Genomic DNA, 18765 nt, shown 5'->3' with positions numbered 1-18765 from the left:
TACGCACCCTGTATATATATATATATATATATATATATCGTACATATAATTGTAAGAATAGTAACACTGTCATGGCTGTCATCTAACTGTCACCAATAGGCAAAGTAAGAACATTTTGTAAAATTTCCATATGGGAATGAGCCACACATTTTCAAAACCGAGTTAAGTCACATATTACAGGTAGCTAGCTTGTTAAATTAATAACTATTATCCACTTTATTCTTTTACAAATTGAGATATAAAGCAAGAGTAAAAATAAAACAAAAATAAAATGAAATTAACTAAAATAAAAAAAAAAAGATCAGTTCATGCCAAAATAACCATAAGTGAAAAATGTAATGAAAAGTTCATGCACATTTTTAATTGTTAGGGTTTAATAAACTAAGTTACACGACATATTTTTGCAGTAGTAAGCTTTCTAAATAAATAGATATAATAGTTTCTTAAACTGGAATTATTAAAACAATTCGTTTTATTAAATTAATTTTTCCATCAAGTTGCTTTTTTATATGTTTTTTTTAGTTAGCTTTTTCTCATAATCTATTAGAATCTTAGAAATTTCAAATTATTGCATTTGCATTATATATTCCTGAAAAATTTAAACTGCTGTCAATGCAGATTATTTAAACATATTATTTAAGGGCAATAAAGCCTAATGTAAGCCAATTATGCTCCTTCCATGTAGCGTTTATTTAAACATAAAATTCTGAAATATCATAAAAAAAAGGGAATTACGCTCGTATATTTTAGCTATTGCATAGCACTTTCGTTAGAAAAACCGTATTTAATTTCTTGCTCACAATAATTAATAATCAACTTTTTTAAAATTTAATTTTAAAGCTTCCCATATATTCTCATATATGTTCATAGTTTCAAAGTTCATAGTTCGTTTTCAAACCATCTTCAGTGGTTTGAAAACGTATTACATCATATTCTTGGAATATTATGGACAGCCATATTATACAGAGTTTTACTCTATTAAGCATTAAAAAAAAATCCTAAGTATAAAAACAAAAATTGCTTTCTGAAAAATTCGCTCGTATATTATAGTTCTTGTACAGTGCGCAAAAAAAAAAGATTACTCCACGTAATTTTTGATCGAATGATCGGATATTCAAGTTCTAGGATTCAATCCTAATGGTACGAGGGAGTGACTTCAAATATGCTAATTATAATTAATAAGTGCAGATGATATTTAAAGTTTCTCAATCAACGCGAAAACCGTTTAACGTACCTTTTTTCAGCAGATTTGGATTTCTGACCCCCCACAATATAGGGGGTAGCCACAATCTGGGAAATATGGTCCCCATAGTTTGGCCAGGACAGCGATTCAAAGTTTAGACCCCTAAATGACGTATTTTTACTTTTGCGTATTTCGCTATATCTCTAGGATATCTAGTTCAAAGATAATTCCACGGAAAAATTAAATATTACTAAATATTCAATATTTTTTTATCATTTTATTTAATAATTGTCAAAAAAATTTTGAACTGGTATACAACTGGTACTGGTTAAGATATACAATTTTTTACATTCTTTTGAAGTTTTTTGCATAATTTATTAGATTATAGTACATGGCAAAATGCAGAATTTCAGCGAAATTGGTTAAATAGATCCTGATAAATAGATATTTTAAAGAGTCATAAATTCAATATTTGATTTCTCAGGATCCCCAATTCAACCGATTTTCAGCCAATTTGGCTCAAAAATTGTATTTTGGCAAGTAAATTTCGTACTTTAAAATGATGTAAAAAATTGTATACCTTACAATTCAAAATTTTTTCGACTATTATTAAATAAAATATTAAAAAATATTCAATACTTACTAAATCTTATTTTTTGCATGGAATTATCTTTGGGCAAATGAATTTTATAATAGTGTGTAAATGTTTCAATTCGTTTCAAAAGCTCTCGAGATATGATGAAATACGAAAAAATTAAAATTAACATTATGAGTTTAAAAATTTGGATCGCTCTCCTGACCAAACTGTGGGGACCATATTTCCCAGATTACGGCCACCCTCTATATTTTAGGGATCAGGAATCCGAATTCGGTGAAATTGATGTATATTTATTCATAGAAAGTATACTTTTGTGTCTGATTTCGTAACATAAAATATTTTCTGCACTTAATAATTGGCATATTTGAGGTCACCTTTTCGAAGTATTAAGGATGAGTTCTAGAACGTGAAGATCCGTTTATTAGATCAACAGTTATTCAGGGTATTCCTTTTTTCCCCCCTTTTTTCTTACGCACTGTACATAAATTTCGTAAGAAACAAAGTGTTTTTTGCATTTAGCTTCCAATATTTCTTTATCTAAAGCTTAATATTACTGCAAACATTTTCTTGTTTATTTTATTACCTTGCTGTAAACAATAAAAAAAGTCAATTTTGCTTTCATTTTCAAAGTTATTTATAATTGTCATTCATTATTTGACATTTCTCGTTAAAAACTGTTGAATAACAATTTATTTAATTGTTATTTTATAATATTTATACAAAACTGTCAAATGTCCATAAACATGATGGTATTCAAATCATCTAATTAAGAAAAGAAACTAACCGAGAAGAAAAATTACTACCTGTTTTCACCTAATACGGTTAAACAACCAAAATTTTATTCCACCAATTATACCCACCTCTTGAAGCCATTTAGTTCCTTGCAGAGGGGTACATATTGTAACCGGCAGAGCTACTCTGTCAATCTGATGACCGGAGGTTCGTTTCCTAGCTTTGACACCACAATATTTTATCAGTGTTCTGCACTCCCCAGTTTGTGACCATTGTTTATTAGAATACGATGCTCTCATTCATGCATACAAATCAACACCATAAAACCACCCAACACTAAAAAATCTAGCATTTCCCATCCCTTACATAGGTCAAACAGCCAGATAAACTAATTGAACCACATTCCACGGTTTATTTGATAAACCACAACTCCAATTCCAATGCCCCTTACCTAACGAAATGTCTGACTCCAATGTCGATATAAATTTCTTTTTCACGATTTTAAAACCATGGTAGTAATAAATGGTTAAAAAAACTGTATAATTTTGTATATCTTTTAACCCCACAAATAGTAAAAAGTTTCAAAACCACAAAAGTAAATAATGTTCTTTACCGTAAACTTTACAGTTAATCAGATGGCAGACTGTTGACTGTTATTTTACCTCAATTTTAGATTGCAAAGTCAAACAGTGTTGAAAATAAAATTTCTCTTTACTATTTGGAAAAGTCAAATGATTAAAATATCTGTTTAAATTTTTATTCCTTTTTTTTCAGCAAAATGTGGTCGAGGAAGCGTAGATTCTTTTATTTTATCTACCAGTGTCCTACCAGCGCCAGCCTTTTACAGAAGAATCCAGTACTCGACTCTTGTTGAGTGTTCTCGAACATGCCTTCTGGATGCCAACTGCCAGTCTTTTGTTTTCACGAAAAATGACAACGAGACTGAATGTCGTTTGATGACGTATGTGTCACCTGACACAAAAAGGCGCATGGACCAGATTCTTTTTCCTACGTCGGGAACCTATTATATGGAAAAAGTTTGCTTAAAAGGTACTCCTGTACATTTATTTATTATTCATTTTTATTTTTGAATTTTTAAGCGATGGAATAACTGATGCGAAACTCAAAGAGATTCACATAGTTGTAACTGATACAATACTTAAGAAGTAAACTAAGAACTATCAGTTATAGAAAGTTATACGTTTGTGGCGTAACTACCACTACGAATATTAAAACGTTAATCCACTGGTTTATAAGACATGCTAACTTGACAACAACTAAGCGGAAACCGTTCATCGAATTCTATCTCTGATAAAATTCTGGTCACGTGATCTGGTGATTCAATCACGAGGTACCTTTTGATAGATGACTGTTGGCATGGTCGATAACTCCGCCTCCAAACGTTTTAATTAATTCATTTTTTTACTTATGGACAAACGTTTCGGGATTTAAAGCTACTAAAGTGCTGTAAATAGAATTTTCAAAACATTAATTTTGGTCACTTTGAGAGGTTCCTAAGAAAAAAATATTAGAGATGGCAAATACTACTATTGCTAATTGTAATAAAAGTGCAGTGAGGAAAAAAAAAGTATGAACAAAACTACCAGAATATAGTGAAATTTACCCTGTTTCTGGCTTTTTAGGAGAACCAAAAAGCTCGGTATTTTTTACCGAAATATCTTGGGTATAATTATCTCGGTGAAATTAACAATAAAATATTGTTTTATAAAATATAATGGAATTTGGTAGTATTATCGTGATACTTAAAACATGAAATTAAAATTATTTATTCGGTTACATTTACTGTTAATTTTTGTATTTTTTACTTAATGCGGATAATAAGACGAATAATTTTTACAACCAGAACTTCCAATAATCCGTTGCCATAAGAACAGAAAAATTACCAAATAAATGGATTAAATACCTTATATTTTGGTTTTATTAAACGGAATTAAGGTTCTTATTTTCCAGAACTGTCGGCACCATGCTGTACTGGATTTTAACCAGATTGTTTTTCTCCGCGTAAACATAATTAACTCATAATTAAAAACACAACTGTTTTCGCTATCATTAAAAATATCTTAGTTATGAAACAGTTTAACTTCAATTAAGAAGACTGTTAAGTGCCAAAACTTTTGATTATCCCAGTAAATGTTTACAGGGTTGCCACTCCACAGGAAGAACAGGGAACACCTGGAAAATACATGGAATTTAAAAATCACCTAAAATAACAGGGGAAATGCAGGGAATTTTGATTTTTTCTTTACAAACTGGGAAAATACAGGGAATTTTGTTTTTTTAATTTTGGCCTTTTAAAAAATGGTGACCACTCAAAGCGTAATCTATGGTATTTCCATAACCAGGTATTTCAGCTAACTAAACTATTTCATTTACCATAGCATTATTTACGTATGTTCAGCTATTTTTCCAGCAATTGAAACTAATAAATATAGTTAGCCCAATATAGCTCACACAAGAGCACAGTATAACATGTACAGGGAAAACACATTGAATTTTTTTTCTCCCAGATTTGAGTGGCAAACTTGGTTTATCAGGAAGTTTTTTTTTAATGATTCTGATTAAATGTGGGCTAATTTCTAAATTATGTTGTTGTTTTTGCAGTCGTAGGCCAATTAAGACAAGGATAGCGATTGTTCATGTTTTCCAGGGGAACCATCTATGGCCAAGAATTCAATTTCTACCACTCCCATATATCACACCCATTTATAATTTAATCATGGAAACATTAAGGACTTTGTGACCTAACAGATTTACCGAACACTAGTAACCATTTACTACACAAGGAGAATTCGGCCAGCTGAACTTGAACTCCCGCTCTCACGAACATGCGTTTAGCCCCTACCAACCAGGCTATTCCTATCAATTTCTAATAACTAAACTGCATTTACGTGTAATGTATTAAAAACGTTAAAAATTAACACAAATTCCTGAAATTATAGGAGATATTATTTGTCTCGCAATTAAGAATTCCTCCTCTATTATGAAGAATCTCTTAAATTTTTATAACAATTTTCTCTTAGTATTGAAAGCAAGATTTAGATACTTTTTTAAGCATGTGGCAAAACGCATTAGTATAATTGTTTGCTTTTTTTTTTCTTTATTTTATTGCTGCAGGGGCCTGTGATCGTCTTTTTGTTGCTGAATCCATGAGAGGTATGGAGCTTTCAGAACACAACGATAAGATTATTTCCAACAGTTCTCGGTTGACATGCTTGGAAGCGTGTCTTGGCAACAAGGAATTCAGTTGCCGTTCCATAGAGTTTGACTCTAAATCATCTGAATGTAGACTTAGTCGTCAGGACCGTTTCAACAAAAAATCTCACTTCCGGAAATCTACTTCAGCATCGGTGGAGTACATGGACGTAACATGCCCATATGAGGAAGGTTAGTAATTATACGGTAGTTTTCATTTGATACATATATTCTTCTCTCAACTTCTCTAAATCAATGCATGGTATGACGTACCCTTACAAAAAACTAAGGTGTTTTTGAGGTTGACAGATATAAAAAAATAGACCACAGGTAAAAAATTAGGTTATTTTGGCACCAAAAATAACCTCATTAATAAACCTCAATTACAGCCTCATTTACACTTCACAAAATCAACCTCGTATATAACTCAGAAATAATTTGAATTTAGATCAGGGGGAACTATTCACAACACAAATATACGTATTTGCTTGAAGTGCAGAAAAACTAATCAGTACACCTCAAAAACAACCTCCCGAAGCTGGTTGCTCTAAAGTAGATTTCCGTCAACCTCAAAAGAGCCTTAAGAGTGAAAAAACAACATCATGCACTTTGATTATACACCTTGGGAGGTGAATCTTTTAAGGTTGTTTTTGAAATCAATTTCGAATAAACCTCAAATCAACCTTGACACCTCAAAACCACCTCACATAAACCTCAAAAATACCTTAAAATTTTAAAAGGAATACTTTTTTCCTTAAATCAGTGACATGCAGAGAAGAGGTAACGGAGGTAATCAAAGGTATCATATAAGCAGGTGCAAGACTATTAAATTATTTTGGTTAGAAGATTAAATTTTATATTGCGTAACGATACTTACCTTAATGCGACTGAAGTATTTCAAAATCGTCAAATTTTCGAAAGATTAATTTGTCCAAAATGTCATAAAAACATTTTGTTGCGATATCGAATTGTCATTTTTATCAGTAAAATAGTTTTTAACAGTACTGTTGAAATTATTTAAAAATTTTGCACAGATGTAAGGTTTCTGTTGCATATATTTTAATGAAATTTTAATGTTTTTCTTTTATTGTACTAATTGATTCCCTTTGTTTAAATATATTCTTATAGAGTTATCCAAAATTTCATATAAAGAATCACAAATTTTCAAGTATTTTTTAATTGAAATAACCATTACAAAACGCATGTTGATTTTCGGATAATGTCTTAAAAAATTCATAAAAAAGTATTTTTTTTGTTTTATTTTTTTCTGAAAACTTTATTTTAATTTAAAACGAAATGAATTATCGTGTCGTTATTTATTTTCAGCATGCCTTCGTAGATAAAAATCAAGTGACTTTTTGCTGACTATTGACACAGAAAATATTGATTTTGTATTTTAACATTTTTGTATCATTGCATTTTGTATTTTATAACATAAAAATTTTTTTTCGGATACATCAATTTTAGATTTTCGTATATATTAAATTTTATCCAAAAAATTTATAATTTTTATTTTAGTTTTAAAAAAAACATCTTAAATTTTAACGATCCCATGTCCTCCTAAACGAAATACTTTCTGTAAAAAAAATTGTTATTTTCAAAATAAATAAATAAATAAAAATAATAAGTAAATTTTATATCGTTTAAACTTATTATTTTCAATTTTAAAAGAAAAGAATATTTTGTTTTAAATAATAATTTTTTACAAGATAGTTTTCAAACATATATGCATAAAAATAAACTTTTATGGATCAAAATCATCCCAGGCATTTTTTCCTTCCAGTTTAATAAGATTTTTAACCCCCTCCCCACCAGAGATTGTATTACTACACGACTCGTTTTAAGGGCATTTGAGAGATTTATTGCCTCAAGCATTTACATTCCTTGGCACGACCCTGCTTAAAATACATATGGTTATAATACATTGAATGAAAATGTTATTTGTGCAAATTCACAGAAATGTAAATAATTACTTTAATAATATCTGTTTTTATTTTTCCATTGTTCCTTTTCCATTTACACGCTAATTTAAACATACACAATCCAAACTTATACAGAACGTTTTGAAAAAAAAAAGATTTTGTGGATTACAAACAAAGGGATAATTTTTAGATAACTATTATAGTTCGCTTAAATTGCAATACAAAATTGAAAATATAATTTATAAAATTGATATAATAGTCTATACTTATTATTCTTGTTTAAATATGATAAAAAAAAGTAGAGACTATTTTAAAAATATTATAATCACCTGAATAATAGTTTTGATATTCTTCGTGCATTTTAAAACAATAATAGAGTTTCGAAAATGATGAAACCCAAATTACTAAAATTAATACAGTATTGAATATTATTGTTATTATATCCAAAAAGGTATTTTAATAACAAGATAGCTCCTATTATATTTAAAAGCTTTAGAAAAAATAAATTTACTGAATGTTGAACATTATTTGTTTTATTTGAAGTCTATTAAAAGAAAAAGAGAAATATAATTCGCCTATATAAGTCCATAATTATTTTATTCTTTTTAAGTGTTTCATTCCTTAGAATGAAATCGATTCTGAAAATCGAATCGATTTTGAGAAAAAAAAAACAATGTTCATCTCATTTTAAATATATATGCATAAGGATACCAATTTTCTTTAATATAACTTTAACTCTTCTTTTTTTCAAAAGAATTGTTGTCTGTATTCGGCCTTTGATTTTCATAAAATATCTATGATTCAACTTTATTATTTGAGAACAGTTCTACACAACATTTGCCATATTTGAATCATCGAAAGTAATTATATACTATAGATATAACATATCATACATGAACTATTTCGAAAAATAACGTAAGGGCATGCCAACACGTTCAATCAACACATTAAATATAAATTACTAAAACACACTTTTGTTTTGGTATTTAAGCATCATAAGAGATTACAAATTGTTTCACGCTGGTATTAACTATCCCATCCCAGTAGTAGTCAGCTATATGGCAATCAATCAACATCAAACTAAATTGCCAGAAACATTAATGTGAGAGTAATAATATAGGCATTCGCAAGTATTGTATTAACAAACAAACGTGTAATTTTAGAGTTGCGGGATATTGGATGTTGCTAACACATTACATCCATAACTATTCTTTATTAGATAAATTAAGTTTCTTCATGGATTGTATGAAAAGCATAAGTTGTAATAAAAATATATTTCAACACTGAAAAACCACTATTTATAGAACCTTATACTTAAAATGACGGGAGAGGCCAGAGTATTTCGTAAGGTATCAGATAACTCTTACGTGATATGGATATAAATTACCCTTGGATATAAATTACCTTTACCTTTTAAAGTATAAGTTACCCCTGTTTCGTTAAAAAAACAAAAGCATTTAAACTTGTGTACAGTGCGCAAAAAAAATAAACGAACCAGACTAAATAGCTTTAGATCTAATGACAGGATCTTAATATTATAGGACTCTATCTTAATGGTTTCAGGGATTAATCTCATATATGCTAATTAATTAGTGCAGAGGATACGAAATCATACACAAAAACTTAGTTTCTCTGAATAAACATACCTTTTTTCGACGGATTCGGATTTCTGACTTTCAAGGGGGTAGTTGCAATCTGGGAAATATGGTCCCAACAGTTTAGTCAAGAGAGCGGTCCAAAGTTTGGATCCCTCTATGTTAATTTTACTTTTTGCTTAATTCACATAAACAATCACTATAAAAATATCCAATAATATTCAAAAAGGCTGAAAGTTAGAATATAAAAATATTTTATGCAAGTGATTAAAATAATGAAACAAAATTAAAGAAGTTTCGATAAGTAAATTGCTTTTTTTTAGAAAAAACCTTTATTGCATTTCTTAGTTTATTTTCTTCTAAGCTGTGTGTCTAATATTAAAAGCTGGGATCTAAGAAGGGTAAAGAAGTTAAAAGAAACAATACCTACAGTGTTGCTTACCTTTATACTAATGTCTTAATAAATGTTTCTCTAAAACATCAAATCAGTTTCATTAATAACAAAAATTGCAATTTCATTATTTTTTTATGTTTCTTTGCATCGAAGATACAACTTTATTTAATTTTACAGGCAGAAAAGTGTATGGCGCAGACATCATGCCATTGGGCAACGTGGAACACCCTTACAGTTTAATAGAATACCAAGATGTGACAGCAGAGGAATGTGGTGAACTGTGTCTTAAAAATACACTTTTTCCATGCCGATCTTTTCTCTCTGGTAGAGTTAGAAACAAACTGTATTGTGGACTAACGCATCAGAACAGAGATGGTCTTGTTCAGAACCCTGGAAGTCTACACACTTCTAGAAGCCTCGATTACTACGAGATTACCCGGGGCTTAGAAGGTATTTACGACTAAATGTTTACTCTTTCTTTAATTATTTTCTCATCTATGACTAGTTGTATTCATTTTTGTTTTACTTTTAGTTCACTATTTTACCTATTGTTCAAAAATAGTAAACTATTTTACCCATTGTTCAAGACCGGGATAGCCTGGTCGGTAGGGCTCTGGGCTCGTGCCCAAGAGTTCGTGGGTTCGAACCCCTCCGACTCCCCGTGTAGTAAAGTGACTGATGCACGTTAAATCTGCCGAGTCGCAAAAGTCCTCCATGTTCCCATAACAAATCAATACCTCTAGGGGTACTGGATCGATTGTTCTCTGATTCAGGTCAAAATTACGAACTGTGGATGAATGAATGGATGTATGCATGGGTCCGCCTTATAAACAGGTGTGACGTATGATGTGGCGAAATCGAATTCTTGGCCATAGATGGCACCACTGAAAAACAAGAATCGCACACTCTGCCTTAAATTTGCTCGATTTCACCAAGCAGGCTTGCCCTTGTAGCAAGTGGCATTAGAACCAACCAACCCATTGCGCATGTAGTAGCCTAGACTGATTTTAACGTATGAATTCTGATCAATGCCCCGTTTTATCAATTCACTTTTTTTTAAGTTTGATTAGGTCGAGCCTTGTGTAGGTCAAAAAAGAAGATATCCACCGTGAATTTGTCAGAATCATACATAAATAACGAGAAGAATACTTGAGGTTTCCGAAATTACAACGTATACATTTTGTGTGAATAATTATCGGATGATATGCGAATAAATAAAAATGACTGATTATGTAAAGCATTTTCTTACTGTTTTACAGCTGTATTTTCTTATACTGCGTCTTGAAAACGCGCTTTTTCCGTGCCGATCTTTTCTGTTTGGTAAAGTTAGAAACAAAATGTATTGCGGATTAACGCATCAGAACAAAAAAGGTCTTGTTCAGAACCCTGGAAGTCTACACGCTTCCTGAAGCCTCAATTACTACGAGATTACCCGGAGCTTGGAAGGTATTTACGACTAAATCTGGACTCTTTCTTTCATTATTTTTCTCATCTATGGCAAGCAGTATTCGTTTTTGTTTTACTTTTGGATGACTGTTTTACTCGTGGTGCAGGTAGCCTTGAATGATTTTTATGTATGAATCGTGATCAATGCCCCGTTTTATCATTGAACTTTCTAGCAGTTTGATTAGAGTGCGTAGCCTTGTGAAGGTTAAAAAGAAGATATCTTCCGTGAGTTCGTCAGGAATACAAATAAGTAAAGAGAAGGATATGTGAGGTTTCAGAAATCATGAAATATACATTTTCTGCTATTAATTGTTGGATGTTTTACGAACAAAAATAACGTCTGATTATGTTAAATAATAACAGAAGTATTAAATGCGTGCATAACCTATAAACATCTATTAAGATCCTATAAATATGAAATTTCTTAAATACCAAAACACGGATACGAAAGCAAAAATGTCTTTTTTTGTTCTGTCTGATATTTTGCCTGTCTTTTATTTGTCTGTCTTCTGTTTGCCAGTCTTTTGCCTGTTTTTCATTCTGTCTGATCTGTTTTGTATTATATAGTTTGTATTGTCTGTTTGTATTAAGGAAAATGTTTACAGACTTTTATAAAATATAGTGCAATTATCTACAAATTGCTTAATTTTTAAACAGTTAACAAAGTTGCTGAAAAACTAAATCAGAAAAATTTGAAAGTGAAAGCTTCTGAAGTTTGAGCTTTAAATACTATCTTTTCAAGATATGTTTAAAAATATTTTTATTGAAAAAATAAATAACTAAATTATATATTTTAAATCAAGTCCAACGTGAAAAAGGTTAATTTTTTAAACTATTTTTGGTTATTTATTAAATGTTTATTTACTTAACTATTTCGTATTATCCGATCACATGTGTTTTGGAGAACAGGTTTGAAAAATTACTCACTTAAATACGAGTTATATTGAGTACATTTTATATCAAAAACTACAATAGCTCACTGAAAATTATTATATTTTAACGATGTTTTTTTCTTTACATTAAATTTAAAATAGAATTAAAATTGTCAAAATTTCATGTCTTCAACTACTTAAATAATTGTTTTTTTTTCAGGAAGAGTATGTGTTGTAGAGTGCACTTACGAAAAAATCAAAAGTTTAAAATCATCTTTATAAGAACTGTTGAATATATTTTATATAACAAAAGCACTTTCAAAATTTTTATTTCAAGAATTTTATAATGTTTTTATCGGTATATTAAATTGAAAACTAAATTTGGATTTTTATTAATAATACGTATTTAAACGGTATATAATTGATTATTTTTTATTCTGAAAGCTCATCACAGTAAACCGTGATATTGTTCCGATTAAGCAACTATTTTTTTGACTTATTGGTAAACATTATTTGACTAACGACAGAAATCAACGTGCAATGAGCAAATTTAACAATATTGTATATCTCTATGTATCTTGATAAATATCTAACACTTAATCTACTACATTATATTGTTAAAGGTTTTTATTGTTATAAAATAAAATTAAAAAAAAATGAAATTTATGGGAATTTATCAAATTTATTCTCAGAAATTCCTTCAACATCAGAAACATTTTCAAATTTTAAACATATCAGAATGTTCTAAAAGCAAAAAGGAAGTATTATTTACACAAACATTTAAAATAATTAAACGTATTTTCGGAATGCAATGTATAATTCCTGAAAACTCAGTAAAGCTTTAAAATTCCATATTTATTTGTCATATTACCTAAAATATTTTGCATTATGAATACATTTTCAGAAATCCTTAACGATTTGAACAATTTAGTCTAGAAAAACAGAAAAAAAGGAAATGTACGTTTTGCTGCTTTCTACCTAGGAAAAGAGACATTCGTTCAAGCCAAGTTTTGAAATTTGTTACAAAGTTTGACAACAGATGACGCTGCTTGCTGTGAAATACTATAATATATATATTTTTTTAAAAAGAATGTTCCGACGCGCAACACTACATGCTGGTTTGAGGGCAGCCTCGCCATCCATGTATAACCTTTATATCTATTTTAAAAAATCATGATGAAAATAAATAACCTAGGTGCTTATACAAAAGGCATCAAACCGTATTTTTCTATGTTGAACTGTTTTTCAAGTGGACTTCTTTTTAAAATTGCTGGCCTTTTTAACCGTAGATTGTTCTTGCAGGTTGTGATTCTAGCGATCTTAGTTTCGAGCTAATATCTGGTGCAGTTTTGAATACAAATCCATACTACGTCAATTCTGATGTTACTCCTCAGGAGTGTCTTCAGCGTTGTAAAAAAGACAGAAGGTGCAGATCAGTCAATATTGACTACAGAAAAGGAGCTTGCCAGTATAATTCTGAAAGCACGGGACCATCATTTGATGTTCTGCAGCAAAATGGAAATTTTAATTATTTTGAAAAGATATGTCTCCAGGGTAAGTATAGATGCCAAAATTTTCATTATGTTCAAATCGCTCACAGTTATGCATTCCATTCATATTATAAGCATTTCAATTAAGTCTGCAAATAACTTTTACTGGGATTTTTATGTCCCATCTTAGGTTAAGGGTAGAGTTAGTCACGTGTGGCAGTCCATTGAGTCATTTTTTTTTAAATCTGAAGTTATTTCCCTGTGTATTCTATCACTCCAGAATTTTCTAGATTAATGGAATACATCGATGAATGTTGAGCAAAACTAATGCCTCAACACAAAATTACTTTTAAGTTAATTCAGTATTGGCGTTTAAGGTGGATATTGGCTAGATACATTTATTTTTTTATCAAATGTAATTTTTTTTAGTATTTTATAAAATATATACCATGAAAAAAGCTATTTCCTGGCATTTTTTTTTAGCTTAAGCTAGGCCAAACTCGTTAAAATGGCAAAGTAGGAATCAATACAATTAGCTCTTTAAAGTAGGGTGCTTGTTTTACCAGGGATTGCCAAACTAATGAAAATAAAGTATTGTCGTCATTGATCATGAACTCCAGATCAAAGCTAATGACCCATACGAATAACTCTAGACAATATTAACAACCTAACCAAACTAGCTGCACTGCGAATAGTTTATGGCAGTACATATGAATGATCTCACATTTTACTTTACCTCTTTTTAAAAATAATCTACAATATGTCTTGAAAAGAAAAAAAAACTAAATCTTTATTATCTTTATAAAATAAACTAAATATTCTATAAACAGTCATATGTTTATTTATTTATTTATTTTACAGTTTTAATATAATAATTTGTTACCTTCTAAATCTAAACTATGCTCGTAATAATAAAAGGTTCGTAATAATTTTATGGAGATTTTTTATTTAACATAAACCAACTATCTATTAAAGATGTTCTTGTTAAATGCAGGATCTTGCTTAATCAGAGATTGTAATTAATGAGATCGAAATTTACTAAAATCAAGTTTGCTTAAATTTTAAAGGTTTTTTTAAAAAAAAAATCTAAATTTTCTTCTTTAATGAAATTCAGTTTAATTTCATTTTTAATAACATTAAATGAAAACATAGATACATTCTTTCTCATCTTCACAGCAACATAATGGAAAATTTCTTTTACTACCCATGATTATTTTTTTTTCCTCGTAATTTTATTTCTCTCTCAATACTAACTAAAAGAAAGCGATTAGAAATAACTTTATTCTTTTAATATAGAAAAATAAAAATAATTGAAAATTTTTGCTTTTGTTGCTTTTTGCCCCTTGTGAAACAATATCGTTTGCGTGTAAGTTTTTCATTTCCAGACTTTATAAAAGCAGGGAAAGAAAAAGTCCGTACCATTGCTTCAGGAAAAAAAAAGAATATAAGGATCACGAAAACGTAAAATATTGTGAGCTTAAGACGGAAAGCTGGAAAAATTCGCAAACGTAGCGAAAATACGCATTAAAGAATCATTAGTTTTTCGGGGAAGACATAAACGGTTGAGACAATTCCAGAATTTGCTGGCTCAGGATTTTTCATCAGGGGACAGGTCCTTATTTTTAGTTTTCTTTATCCTTCAAAATTTACTTTGATATTTTTTTTTATCCATTCAGGCTTTTATCGGTTAGGCAAGAATATTTTGGAGGTATGATAAGGAATTAAGATTGGATAAAACTTGTTTTTACTGGTTATTTTATGAGAATTTATTAACCATTAGAGACAAATATAAAAATTCACTTTAAGTACAATGGATGCGTTAAATAACAAAAAAGATTTCAGAATTCAAATACAACATCTTAAGAAACAAAAATTTTGTATTTACTGGTTATTTTTTACGAATTTATTAACCATTAGAGACAAATATAAAAATTCACTTTTAATAAGCTCACCGGACAAAAAATTGGTCACCCTTAGAGAAATCATGAAAAACATCCCTTAATAACGTGTAGCACCCCCTCTGGATTTAAAAACCGTTTGTATTCGGTTAGGAAGTGAGTCCACAAAGTTTTGCTGGTACGTCGAATCCAGTTTAAGCCACTAGCTGAGGATTTGATCGCGTAAATCCACCAAATCGTGATGATGTGGATTTTGGCGTAATTATAATTGAATATTACGTCTTAATGGCATAATAAAACAATAGAATAAGACATAATAAACCAAAATTTTTTAGTTATTCATAAAAATGTAGTAACCACAAACGAGTAACGCTTACGAAGAAATTTTTGAAACGAGTAAAGTTTACAAAAATAAATAAGTAAATAAATGCTTGAATTTAACGTGTGCCAATCACCAGCAACAGATTCTTATTGCTGTAGAATCTCAGTCGATTGTTTTTTAAGGGACCACACATTACGAACGATAGATACGGGAAAACGACGAATGCTGGTCAGCTTAAAATAATAAATAATGACCCGAAAATGTTTGAAAATTAATAAATTTATAATAAGCATACAATTATTGGGGAAACATTAAATGCTTTCTACAAAACTATTTATGTTGCAAAAGAGAAATAAATAAATATATTTATTTAAAATAATTGAAAATATTGGCTCGCTTTTTTTCTCAGCGTAAACAATAACAATGAATCGAGGCTCCTCTTATTATATATTGACAAACAATTACGACTTTTGCTGCTAACAAGACGAAATAAATTCAGTCTCCTTTCTGGAATTACCTTAGACTTTTTACATATAGATGTGTCAGAGACAATTATTATTATTATTTTTTTTAATTATGTGTCAGATTTTACTCACTACATTCAATTTTGCTTTTAATATAAAAAGGACTTAATGATACATTAAATGGACTTTCTAAGAAACCAAAGGATTATTTTAAGAGTCTAATGAATTCAAGAACTTTTATTTAAACACAATGTACGAAGAGATAATGGAACAATATATGATTTTTATAAAGATAAAATCCATTTGTAGTTTTTAGATTTTGAAATTAAAATGATGTGTCATCGCTTTGCTGACTACATTACCTTTGGCTCCGCAATGTGAAGATTTAATGAGATAAGAATTTAAATCATTCCCGGCGTTACAGAAAGCTTTAAATAATAAGATTTAATTATACACTACTTTCAAACTTGACGGAACTCATTTTACTGATATTTTTTCTAGACTTCCTTTCAACTTCCTAGAGAAGCAATTGAAGATCTTTTAAAATTCATTTTAACGTAAGACTTGTTATTTTAAAGCCGTTGTTGGCGGTTTGAAATTGAAATTCGAGATCGAAGTGAAAGAGGAGAAAGTGTTGGCTTGATCAGATACAAAGCCAAACAAAAGAAAAAAAACCATCTTGGTGATCTTATCTCAGATAAAAAGATATCTAAAAGTGAAAGACTTTTAAAGTTACTTCTCCTCTTTTCATCGAGGTTTCAACAAAAGCGCTAATTCCTATGTTCTATCAATTTTCTTTTGAAAAGAGAATTTGGAGGAAAAGTCTTTTAGTAAATCCTAAAAAGAACCCGTAAAAGCTTTTAAATCGGTGACATTTTATTGTTTGTTGCCAAAATTACTTGGATTAGAAATAAAAATAGGATCTTTCAATTATTCAACTCTAATAATTTTGTGGATTACGTTAGCTGATAAAGTTTCAAAATACGAGTTATCTAAATTCAAAACTTTCCTGTTCCTTTTGTGAAATACTATACGTATTTTAGAAAGATTCTTATTATTGCATTTTAGAAATGGTAGTGTAAACAGTAAATTTGGGTGAAGAAATAAAAATTGAAAAGTCCGGTGTTTAAGACAGTGATGTGATTTCGTTTTAATTGCTTGAAAAAGTTTGGACTGGTTCACGTTGCTAAATTATGGTAACATCTGACCACTATACCTTGATTAGCCTGTTTATAAATTAGTCAACATAAGTTACTAGACGCCAAGTTTCGGTGACAGCTGCAGCTGGAATCTATTTCGTTTTTGCTTTGAGCCGCAGTTAAACCTGGCGTTACGATAGCGAAATATGCTAAAAAAATTTGTTTTGTTAAATTTAATGAGAAAAATGTTATTTATGCTTTTTCTGTGCACTTTAAACTTATGTGTTTGTTATTATTGTGCACTTTAAACTGCAAATGCAAATATTTAGTATTCATTTAATTTTGATGATACAATTCGTAGCTCAAAAATTAGTGCACTTTAAATGCTCTGTCTGCTGTGAGTTTGAGTTTTAGTTAAAAAAAATTCTTTATTTTTGTATATTTTTAACTATATCTGATCTGAAAATGTAAGAAAAAAATCTGTTAAAATAATGTATTATACATTTATTTGATTGAAAAATAAACCTAAAAAAATTATCAAAATTTAGCAAACAAATATTTTCGCGTCTTAAACTTTCATAGAGCTAGAATAATAAGAATAGTGCTTAAAACTAAAAATGCATAGATGACGTAATATTACATAATATTTTTTCGGAATCTTAATTGCTTTATCGCACTTTAAACGTAATGAGTTTTTATTAATGAAATTATGCAGATTATAACTTAATATCAAATGCAAAAATCTGCATTATTAAATATACTTATTTACTAGAATTTACTAAAATTGTTAATAAAAAAGTCCATGTATTGCCAGATTGGCTCCAATTATATCAAATAAAAAAAGATGCATAAAATCTGTCTACAATTTTCTGAGATATCCGTCCCAGAAATTCACATTTTTCTGAGATGTATATTACTGAAATTTACAATTCTTTGAGATACTTGTATCAGAAATTTTTATTTCATTGAAACACATATACCAGAAATTAACATTTCTTTGCGAGACATAGTACCAGAAGTTTACATTTCCTTGAACCACATGTACCAGAAATTTATATTTCGTTGAAGCACATTTATACGAAATTTAAATTTCCTTGAGACACAAGTACCGAAATTTAAATTATTTTAATAGAACTAGCATTGAATCCCTTCAGGAATGTTATACCATTGCAAAAACTAACAACATTCAAAAATTTAATTTCCGTAGAGAGCATATCAAAAATGTCAACGTTGACGCTTTGCATCTTGCAATCAAGATAAAAGTTCATATAAACTGTATTTAAAGTTCTGTACAGGGGTCGCATTCATTTCATCCACAATCACTTCATCGACACACCATTTCATCGACACCACTTCATCGACAGGCCGTTTCATCGACTGGGTCATTTCGTCGACAGGCCGTTTCCTCGACAGGGTTGTTTCGTCGACAGGCCATTTCGTAGACAGGGTCATTTCGTCGACAAGTCATTTCGTCGACAGGGTCATTTCGTCGACAGG

General features: G+C 29.7%; 1 protein-coding gene across 1 annotated transcript in view; it reads left to right on the top strand.

Annotated features, from left to right (window-relative positions):
- LOC107443866 (uncharacterized) overlaps positions 1 to 18765 on the top strand; it is a 224181-nt gene that overhangs the window by 54514 nt on the left and 150902 nt on the right. Inside the window, exons 3-6 of the mRNA XM_016057873.3 lie at positions 3288 to 3563; positions 5649 to 5918; positions 9815 to 10087; positions 13258 to 13509. Coding sequence (XP_015913359.1) covers positions 3288 to 3563; positions 5649 to 5918; positions 9815 to 10087; positions 13258 to 13509 — 1071 coding nt within the window. The remainder of the gene's footprint in view (positions 1 to 3287; positions 3564 to 5648; positions 5919 to 9814; positions 10088 to 13257; positions 13510 to 18765) is intronic.

The sequence above is a fragment of the Parasteatoda tepidariorum genome, chromosome 3 (genome assembly GCF_043381705.1).
Source record: "Parasteatoda tepidariorum isolate YZ-2023 chromosome 3, CAS_Ptep_4.0, whole genome shotgun sequence".
NCBI lineage: Eukaryota > Metazoa > Arthropoda > Arachnida > Araneae > Theridiidae > Parasteatoda > Parasteatoda tepidariorum.
The sequence above is the reverse complement of the archived record's forward strand: the minus strand, read 5'-3'. Positions and strand labels throughout refer to the sequence as shown.